Source organism: Glycine max, chromosome 1 (assembly GCF_000004515.6).
Source record: "Glycine max cultivar Williams 82 chromosome 1, Glycine_max_v4.0, whole genome shotgun sequence".
Classification (NCBI taxonomy): Eukaryota; Viridiplantae; Streptophyta; class Magnoliopsida; order Fabales; family Fabaceae; genus Glycine; species Glycine max.
In genome coordinates, this window is record NC_016088.4 from 35,631,568 (window position 1) to 35,643,343 (window position 11,776).

The 11,776-nt window shown below is 33.1% G+C and overlaps 1 protein-coding gene across 1 annotated transcript; it reads right to left on the minus strand.

The window, feature by feature from the left end:
• Window positions 1-4,684: 4,684 nt before the first annotated feature.
• Window positions 4,685-11,376, minus strand: LOC100805512 (BEL1-like homeodomain protein 9). Its single transcript, XM_003516855.5, has 4 exons — window positions 10,037-11,376; window positions 6,099-6,457; window positions 5,691-5,751; window positions 4,685-5,541 (listed from the first exon to the last, which is right to left on the minus strand). The coding sequence occupies exons 1-4, from the start codon at window positions 10,916-10,918 to the stop codon at window positions 5,014-5,016; spliced, it is 1,830 nt and encodes a 609-aa protein (XP_003516903.1). The 5' UTR covers window positions 10,919-11,376; the 3' UTR covers window positions 4,685-5,013.
• Between the last annotated feature and the right edge of the window lie 400 nt (window positions 11,377-11,776).

The window sequence follows — 11,776 nt, forward strand, 5'->3', positions numbered from 1 at the left end:
ATCCTAACAGTGATAGTAGCTCTACCCCCTGACCTCGTGTAACTAAGAGTGGTGGCCACAAGTGGCGAAAGAGGACTCTCATGGTGCAAAAGTGACTCCAAAACCTCGACCTCCGCTATATGAGAAAGTGATGATGGAAAAGGGTAACTCGTTTGAGAAGGGGTTTTGTCAGATATAGAAAGAGATGACTCAACCTCTACCTGAGACTCAGCATAGCTGCGGAGAGCAATGCCAACGTATCGAAGAGATTTAAGGTACGAAACATGTGCAACTGCTAAAACATATCTTGAATCAATAGCCACCTTGATGAATGTTAGGTCCATAGTAACAGTGAAAGAGCCACTGGGCTGAGACTCCCAAATGTAAGTTCAACATCATTGTGCTTAAGTCTCTTGTTAAAGGTGCGCACATACGTCGCATCTGCTACCCAGCATGTATCATCAAATAGTTGGCATGCATCAGCGATGGAAGGAGGTGGGCAGAGGAAGAGGTCGTTAAGGCGGTGGTTTTGGAGTCAAAACTGGTGCTCTGCTTGATGTCCGCAATGCAGTGATGAAATATGATGAAATATAATTTAAAATAAGTTAAAAATCTAAAATTGTAACATCTCAAATATATTTTTTGCTACTACTTATAATATATTTTTTTATCTATAAATAAAATTAAAATTTATATAAAAATATCAAGTAAATATGTTATCAAGGATGATCAATTTTTTTTTAAAAAAAAAACACTTATTTAATCACAACTATTTTTGAATTTGTTAAGAGTTATGTTAGCTTTTCAACGTAATACACTAATAAGCGTCGCTCTAGCTTTTTAATATGATTTTGGGATCTTATAATTTGAGCTTTTTAATTAATTTTAAATGCTTGTAATTTTTAATTATATATAAATTATTTTAAGTATACTTTAAATTTCAATTATTACATTTTTAAAAGCCCTATTTTTTAAGTATAATTTTGGTTACAATATATTATTTTAAAAATCATGATTGTGATTGTAATAATACTAATACTAATAATAATAATAATAATTAATGTTAGTCAAACAAGGTATGAAAAAAATTACACTAGGATATGACACTATACTACCAATCATAGTGAACAACTATATTTTACATAATATTTATATTGATGGACATTAATTATATCAATCAATATGAAAATAAAGTTCTAAATACAAGAATTGATTGAAAATATCATTAGATTTTGTGTCATTTTTTTAAAATTAATTTATTTACACAATAAATTAAAAACTTATGAGAAATATAAAAATATATATGGAAAGTAATTGAAATTCAAATTAATGAAAAAAATAATAAAATATAAAATTATTTAACAAATTTTCTAATATTATTTATCCTCATTTAAAATAATTTTCATTTGAATCTATTATAATTTTGTTAACATACTCTTTAGTATCGATTAAAATTAATTATAAAATGATAAGTGAAACTCATTAAATTAAAATAATGCTTACAAACTTGTGTTTTTTAATAAATTTTAATTAATAATAAAGTAGTTATAAAAGAACAATATAATAATTGTTTAACAACAGAATAATATTACTCAAATGTGACAGCTTTTAACTGTGACAAAATAATAAAGCGATTCTAATAAAAGAAGAACAATCTCTGAAATATCCTGTAATCAAAGATGTTCTGCGAATATTATGATAATTCATGACTCATATTTACAAACTAAGTCAGCAACTGAATTTTGGAAATGATCAAACATAAATGCGAGAAGAAAATTCTGGAATCTGAAAATCCTCAATGTCATACTTCTATCAGACAAGAGTTCAATGTTTTAAACTGTAAATTAAGCCTATGGTTTCAATGCATAACCACATAACCAGCCCAAAACTTAACAAAGCTGAGATTTGATCCAAGTATCCAATATCCACAAAAAACTACAGAATAGCCACATCCAACTGTCCAAGTAGCGAGATACATGAGAGGGAAGAGATGCTGTGTTTTGGGGGCTTGCGATCTAGCCACCGTCAACGGAGTCAAATCTGAGGTGAGAGCGGAGTTGAGGTAAGTGACAGCAGGTGAAGCTGTGTGAAGGGTTTTGCATTTTGGGGCTTGGGGATGGAGAGGGCACTGCCTTTTTCTTTTACCTTTTTAAAAAAAGATTACAAAATAAAATTTAGGTTAAAATATACATTTTTTTCTTATTTTCTCAAATATATTATTTTAGTCCATTTGTTAATTGGGACATTTCATTCCCCATTTTAAAAAAATTTATGATTTTAATCTCTTATTTTTTAATTAAAATATTTTATCTTTTACTTTTAAAATAATTTGTCTTTGGACAAATTTTTAAAATCCATCTATGTATTTCATAAACGTTAACTAACACATATTTATTTATTATCTACATAAAAAATATTTTGTTAAAATTATTTAATTACTAATGAGCTTAGTTTATTAAAAAATAATTAAAAAAATACATTATCAAGTTTGAAATTGATAAGAAACTAAAATGATAGATTTTTTTAAAATGAAAAATAAAATGTTTCAATTATAAAATAAAAAAACTAAAATCATAAATTTTAAAAATAAAATGATAAAAATTACTTTTTAACCTAAAATTCATTAATCTTTCATTACCTGTTTAGACAGGTAACAACTAACAACCTTACTGTTAGACCTACTTGTTCACCAGTGTATTAGTGTTTTTCTACTTCACCGTTATATTATAACAATCTTAAATTAAATTACCTTTTTCACAGTGTCCCATTATGATTTGGGAACACCGACTCCCTTATTTAGTGTTGTGCAGTTCACTACCTTAAAAGTAGTTCAGATTTCACGAGAGATTACGAGTGGGCCATGTCTTGTGTTTAAAAAGTGCAACATCAGCTATGGTTCCAAAGGTCATTGCAAAATAACCTTTAGTTGCCTCTCTTTTTCTCCTTAGTTGGTGTTCCCCTTCCACAATGGTGGTTACGATGATGTTCTAAGTTGCGGTGCTGTCAGTAGCCAGCTAATGTCAGAGGAGCAAAGGATTGTCACCAGGGAAATAGAGTATTAACATAATATGGTGTGTCTGACATATAATTATATATACTTTTTAAGTATCTAATTAAATATTCGATTTTCATATTCGATGTATAGAAGAATACATGTTATAAATGATCGTCTCTTTAAATGAATTTTTTTTGGAAGTTAAATGAATCTTAATATATTGGCAAATTAACTTTTTTAATCAACATTGTTATTTAAAAAAAAAAGTGAAACAAAGTGTAGGAAGACATGAGTTTTGAGGACACAGACATGCCTAGGTTTGATTAGCAACATTATGGACACGTCACCACCAATTTGACGTGCCAACTGTGCATGTCTATCATTATTAGATATAACTAATATTTGAATATATAAAATAGTATAATTAAAATTCATAATAAATAATTATATTTGAATATATATATATATATTAATATATATATTATTTTTCCATCTACAATCAACAATTTAAATTGAAATATATAAGGGGGATTTTAACAATTGTCAATTTCTTTTAAAACAATCGAAATTAAATATAAGGTTAGAGATAAAAGAAGGTGGATTAAAATACATAAATCACTAAGAAAGATAAAACAAAATAAAAGTAGCTTGAAATGATAAGTTTTTGGATGAAAATATGTAATTAGAATGTAAGATTCCACTAAAGATTTTGTTAGTTAATTTCTCTAACAAAAATTAGTTATAGACAAAATTAATAAATATTTCACAACAATACTATTACAAACCAAACAAAACGATTTAATAAGTAATGCGTGAAATACTCATTGAAAAGCAAAAAGAAAAAAAAATGAAAATATCAAATTTAGGGAGTGAATAACTACAAACATTTACTTTCTAAGTTATATATTCTAATTTATAATAAAATAGTAAACAAATATTTCTTAATAGAAGGATGAACTTTGAAGAAAAAACAAATGTGAGGATGAACTCAGCATGACTCACGGATTAGTAAATGAAAGAAAATTAGGCTTGGAAGTTGACGGGCCCATTACGAGATGACCAACTCACATCAGAGTACACTACACTAAGTGGGACCAAACTAAACTGATTCACAGCTTTTTTTTCCCGCACCTCCAAATTACTTTCTGCACCCCTTCCTGCACCTCCATAATGTAAAGTTACATTCCGGATTTGATTACAAATTTTGTCTTCCATAGTGACCAAAAATAGTGACCAAAATAAAAGGTAAAAAAGATATTCCAAAATAGTGCAAAAAACCACTTGAAGGTGCAGGAGGCAACAACCCCGACTCACACACATATCAGCCTATCCCATACTCTTGACTAGTTAAATGAACTGACCCATTAAACTAGACACATTTTTCAGAGTTCTACATGTGATGAACCACATCACATAATTAAAAATGTAATAAGTATATGAACAGGTAAAAGAACAAGATTTTGCATAATTGATAGTGATTAATTGCAGGCATCAATCTTTGCAAAGGGTTTCAATTAGTGGACATGAGAACTTGCAAGTTCCTTATATATACGAACTACATTTGAAGCATAAGACCCGAAGATATTACTAACATGATGACTTAAACAATCATGTTGTACAAGATTTCAAGCATTGCAAATTGAAATCCATTTACCTGGTTTGGATGACAATAATATTTTATAAAATGTAAAAACTTACAAACAGCTTAAATAGCCAGAACATTTGGATTTACTCCAAGCAATTGAGGTCAACAACAACACAAGGGTGAATTGGATCACATCCTATTATGACACAGTATTAATCCCACCCCTTTACAACCTCCATACAAGTGAGCTCAATAAGAAAAGACCAGTTAATCCCCCATAACTGGAAGGTTCATTCATCATTGCCAGCATCACCACCACAAAGTGCAACATTCCAATCCCTCTTCTAACTTTTAGATAATTCATGGAAGCACAACAGAAACATGGTTAGTATTATATCACCCCAATCAAATTAAAACTCCAGGCAAAGTTGTTGTTATTTGACATTGAAGACCTTCAGCCTACAAAGTCATGCAACAGTTGTCCTCCAATGACATCTCTTCCAAAATGCCTATTTTGTGACTCATAATCACTCATAACGTAGCCTTCATTGTTGGTTTCAAGAGCAACACCAAATCGCTGCGCTGCATTCAAGGGGAAAGGTTCAGCCAAACCAATACCATGGTTTTGATAGAGGCCTAGTGTGAGTGACACACTATTGCTTGCACTGCCACCCATGCTCACTCCAACACCCCCTGGCTGATTGCTTGTGCAGGGAAGATTCAGCTGTTCCTGAGTCCTGACTGGTATGTTAGGAAGCTCGTTTATGGCACGCTTGTAAGGAGCTTCCTGAAATTTATCTGTGGAAGTAGATGGATTCTCAGAAACAATGGAGTTATCAGAAGGCAAATGATCACTTGGCTTGTTCGTGCAATGTTCTTCCTTCTGCAGATTCTTTGGAGCTTGCCGTGTTTCTAGCATATGTATTTCTTCCACCATTGGCTTCCAGAGCCTTACTCTGGCATTAATGAACCAATTAGACACCTGACACAAATTGTCAAATATGAGAAGAACCGGCCCTTTAACCGATAAGAATTAAAAGGTTATGTACATATTTGGGTAGAGATTATTTTTGAGAAATACCTAACAAACACAAACTAATGTTTCTTCAAAAGGTTATCAATAATATTTACCTGGCTACGAGATAGACCAGTTTGTTTAGCCAACATTAGCTTGTCAGTATCAGTGGGATAACTGTATGAGGAAAAAATAACTAAACTAAGCAATCATAACACAACAAACACAAGAAAGAAGTTCAAATGCATAAAGCATAATATTGGAAGAGGAGTGAAAATCACAATGTCAGGTATAGCAAATATGGATTTGACTCCTTTAAAATGAGTATATGTAATACAGTTGTTAGTGCGAAAATCAACAGTTGATATTTCAACACTTCCATAATTTGTTATGCATGTGCACCTAATATCAATAGTTGATTTTCTCATCAACTATTACCCTCTAGAGTGAGTTATAAAGGAGCCAGATCCAGCAAGGCATGCATAACTTGTGATTCATATGAACAAACATTGCATGGTACTTACGGGTGCAGAAAGTGCTCAAACAACCATGCTCTGAGGACAGTCACAGCGCGCTCGGGGAGTCCTCTTTGAGGCCGCCAAACAGGTTGGTGCTCAAGAAACCCAGGCCTTTGGCCATATGGGCCTCTATCACTGTTGCCAAACCTTGGAGATTCATCTTTCCTGTTGCTGATATGAAAATGAGCTTTATTGGCAAACTGAATCTGATCAGTAATTGCATTCTTCAAGCATCTAAAATGTTTGGACATAGCTTTTATAGCCAAACTTGCATAGGGAGCTGCATTGCTCAGGCCAGAAACATACTCAAATGAAGTTACTACCGCTTGCATCTGCTGATAGTATTGCCTGTACCTCCTGTAAACCTGTTCAAGATAAATGAACAACAATTCTCACAATTAGGACAAATTTCAAGCATCATTATAATTAAGGAATTCTTTGAAATTTACTGCTATTGTTTAAGCAATAAACATAGCATTGACATGAAAGCAGAAATGATTACTCATGCTACCATCTGCTAGAGCTGAGAATAGATCTTATTTCAACTAATGGTTGATAGGGATTACTTGATTAACCCACCATATAACAATAAAAGACTTAAACAAAGAACTACACATGAAGTCCATATTGGCCATGGGTACTTTACTGGGTTTGTTATGGTAAAACTATACATTTGTAACATCACTAGTTCCACTCCAGATTTTTTTTAACTGAACCAAGTTTTATCAACTGAAAAATGAGAATTGAGAAATGTAGTGTTGTACAGTTGCAGTTTACATAGCACCAGAAATTCCTCACAGAACAGCTGGTGAATCCATCCTTGCACCTTTCAACATAACAAATAACATGGCCAACAAGTTGGAAAGTTTTTTTTTATAACAACCAAATTTAAGTCCATACACCCCAATTGGTAGGTATACTAGCACCAACTAGATCATCTGATATTTGAAATTTCATTAATGAATCTATTCTTGGAGAAGAAAATCTCCGAAATTGAGGGTACTTGAACTAAATTGTGTTTACCAACATAAATAATATCAATGGTAAAAAGAACAAATATCCTCTTTCTGTCTAGGCACAATTGTTATCATCATAAATGCCCAATTCAAGAATATTGTTCTTCATGGGGGACAAAGGAGGCATATTACTGAAAAGATCAGATGCTAGATGTTGGAAAATAAGCAAATGACATTTAACTGCTCAATCAATTCTTGGGCTAATTGAAGACCAGACTAAAATTTCCCAGCAAGAATCATCAATTTCTCAATAAAAAAAACATAGAAAGGTTAATAATCCTTAACAACACCAACTTGGTTTTAAATTGCAGCAGTAGTCATGATTGGGGTGGCTTTGCAATGCAATTGCCAAATTGCAGGCAATTTGAGGTTCACTGAGGGTTGACATCCCAGTGGCTGGCAGCACTCTATGAGTGCTTTGTATGTAGCTCTTCTTGAAACAAGGGCAACCAGCTCTTGTTCCAATGATAAGCATAGCACTTGGAAAACCCTCTTACAAGCTAGCTATCAAGGGCAGAGAACAAAGTCACTTAAGTATTCCACCAAACATCGCATAGTACTCAACGTGCAACTTAGGCACTCCATAATATCCAAGTCCCTATCAGATACACATGGCCCTAAGTCATTCACATCATTTTGGCAATCACATGAGAAGCTCCACACACTAAATAACATATTTACCTAGACACTCTAACAAGACAAAAAAAATTAAATGCAAAGTACATTAACAATTTCCTAGCCTTTGCGCCCAATAACTTTGAACCTAAAAGACGCAGACACAGGGTGGATGACTTAGAATTTCAAGCAACAGTTGATAGCAAGAAGTCCTACCTGTTGGCAAGCATGACTCCATAAAATTTATATCAACTTTGCTGGCTGACATATATTCTAAAAATCCACATTTATGTGTTTAATATTGCAGCTAATGCTGCACAAGTTACTTGGATTGCCTGAAGGTTGACCACAATCCACAAATTCTGAATTTCTAGAGAATGGTAAGAGACATTTTGTTGTTATCTTTAATATCCTTACCATTAGAGAAATAATTGGGAGGAGGCTATGTGCATTACAAATCCGAACAGCTCAATTTCAAAGACAGATCTTCTGTGTGTCTCAAATTTATCAGACCCAATCATCCAAATGAATAATAACATTACAGAAAAAGGGAACATCTTTTAAATGTTGGAAAACAGCTAAAATGAAAAAATACAAAATAAGACTTTGTACAACTTGACTTCATTCTTAACAAATTTCATCCACTTAAAATGAGATAAATATGCAATCTAATGATTTCAATGAAAAAGAAATATTGAACTTTACTATTTCATATAATTGTTCGTAATCCTGATTTTTACACGTCACTTCAACATAAATGACTTTTACACCAGTGATCCACAAAGGAACCAAACCAATCACTAAGCAGGAACTGTGACAGAAAAAATGAGGTGTTAGAAAATAAGGTGAAATAAACATTTTGCTTGATGTGGCAGAATAAACATTTTTCCACACCACATTTCTTCAAAAACAATTGAACTCTGATTAATGGCTTTCAGTGATAGGTTCAACCAGAGAAAAACCAAAGGCAGTAATCAATGTTTTTTCTTAAAGCCGTTTTATTACCCAACCAAGATCAATTTGAGAAACAGCAACGCATAAGAGAACATTGAAGCTTACGTTTTTACAAGGCAACCAGCTAACTAACAATTTCAACATAGCCGAACATTTTTATTAAGGCTCAGAGTACTTATGTGCCTGAAGGTGCTTTGATAGTTTGTGAAGAGATCCCTTTGTGGCCTAAGATTAAAATATATCATATACTGTAGTTTCATCTGCCGGAGAAGAAAGACAGCTTCCCATATAAAATTAATCAATATTGTTAAAATAATACAACATATTGCCTGTATCTATACTAGATAAACATCACAAACCATGTATCATGTATGATACATTTATCATCTCATACATGCTACAGTTTTGTCATTAATATTGTCCAATCAGAAATGTAACATATAAAAGTCTAATATCCCTATACAGAATCAATACACCCGCCAAATATGCACCATATCATATGAGACCACTTTCTTGCAAAAACAATCCATTAACAATAATTGCCAGCAAAAATACTATTTTAGCATCCAGATCTTCAGTAATATGTCAATTAAAATAATAATTAAAAAAATTAAGCCAACCTTACATAAAGTTAAAACACCTTGTCATGTAAGTATGTAAGTTATTTAACCTTTGAACACCATGATCATATCAACAAACTTTTTCGGAGTATAAATCTTTTCCGATGGATTCCTTCAACAACTTTATGCAAATTATCCCTCCAAAATGGGTGACATGGTCACATATGAGAAATCTTTATATAGTTGACAGACACTTTACAAATACAATGCTCATCTTCGTGCATATATTCCCTACCATTAACTTTTCCAAAAGGACAATTGAGTTCACCGAGGCCATCCATCACAGGAAATACAAGAATCTTGATGATGTACTGTTAAAAGATCATCCATGAAAGCTATAAAATACAATGACAATATGACATAATCACAAAAATAACACCTTACTCAACACAATCAATCAGAACCTAAGCAATCTTTCACTTTGAAGGAATCATTAACCATACATTAATTATAGATATATATCATGCGCAAACTTTTGAAAACCTCCTTAAAAATATTTTTAAAAAAATAAAAACTAGCAAATTTAATTTACTCAACAACCCATTTATCTTTTGAAAACTTAACTAAACTAAAAACAGTAGCAAAACTGGACAAAATGACTAGCATTCAAATCAACAGGAGCATCCAACATCAAACAAGAACAAATTAAAAAAACACCCTTCACCAAAATTTTCATGTGACAATAACACAAACCAAAAAGAGAGGATATTAAAACAAAAACAAAAACTAAAGCACAAACCTCATCAAGCATAGTTAAGAGCCTAGATTTTTTGCGACCCTGATCACCCCCATGATCCCCTAATGGATCTTCACTTGAACTCTCTGGAGGAATAGGCTCCATTAATGATGCATCAGCCACAATCTTCTCAGCACAAACCCCACCAACATCACATAACTCTTCCAATAATTGCTGCGCAGGCTTCAAGAACCTCGATCCCTTCAATATAGAAGCATAGCCAGTAAATGGCCCCATTGGCACTGTGCACCTTGAAACCTCATTCAAACCAGAACCACCATAAATCACTACACCACCACCACCACCACCACCAACCCCACCAACCTTATCACCATAAACCACAGATCCATATCGCTGAAGATTCACACCGTTGTTGTGTGATGACAGAGACAAAGACAAAGGCTCGGGCTTAAACACCATGATTTCACTATTATTGTTGTTATTATTATTATAACCCTGATCAAACTCTCTCAGGTTCTGTGCTTGGTAGAGAAACATGTTGTTGTTGTTGCTATTGTTAATAACCTGAATTGTGGCTTGGTTCAAAGGCAAAGACGATTCAGGATCCAAGTAAGAAACAGAAGAGGAGTTAGAAGAACAACACGAAGAAGAAGAGCCGTTGTTCATAACTCCTCCCCCTCCTGCTGCTGCTGCAAAACCCATCATCAAATTCGCACGTTCTTCCTTCATACCACAACCCAAGTTGTGTTTTTGGCCGTTGTGGAAGCTTGTCAACAAATCAGAAGATATAAACGAAGAAGGGTCGTACAAAGGAAGCAAAGACGAGGGCTCAACGAGACCATGTTGGTTCTGTGTCGCCACAACCCTCAGCTTATCTCTTCTGCTTTGTTGTGGCACATGGTAAGCCTCAAAACCCTCAGCCATAGAAGAAAAAAAAGCTGAAAATGAATCTCTCTTCAACACAAGTTAGATAGAGAGAGAAGAGAGAGAGAGAATGAACTGACGATGAAACGAGATGAAGGAACTATAGGGTGTGTGTAATTATGGTGATGTTATTGTGAAGAATGATAGAGAGAGAAAGTGGTTTGGTTTTTTTTTCTATCTATCTATGTTTTGTTTCTATGTTGATCAGTGTTAAGATAGATACGTGAGAAAGTGGGAGATTTTAATGAGAAAATTGAGGTATGGGTTTTGTGTGTGTGTGTGTGGTTTTTTTGACAGCACGCACACTCAAATTCCCTTGTTTGGTTCTTTCTTTGTTTCTCTCTCGCTACAGTGAACAACACAGAGATTCTTGCTTTCTTTCTTCTCACTTCAAAACAAGGAACAAAGAAAGTGCAAACTCATCACCAAGGACGAAGAGCTCTATAGGGTTTCCAGAAACCGGATGGTCACCGGCTATTCCCGGTAACAACTGAAGCTGTAGTAGTATGTAATGTATAAATGTATGTATGTGTGTGTCTGCTCTTTTCTTTCTCGCCGCTGGGTTGCAGGTATTTCTGACACTGGGTTTCTGGGGTTTGTCGTTTTCCCAACACTCATGCTTTATCAGTTTTTTTTTTTTAAAAAAAAAATATTTACTGGTTTCTAAATGATTAGAAAATATCTTGATTATTGCTTACTATATATATTACTAAATTTTTGCATTACATTAAAATTTGTGTACTAAATTTTATATCAAAATAATTATATATATTTATATATAATTTAAACTTATTTTCAATTAAATTAATCTTATAAAATTAAAATCACCCAAAACTGAATTTGTAAAAAGTCGCCCAA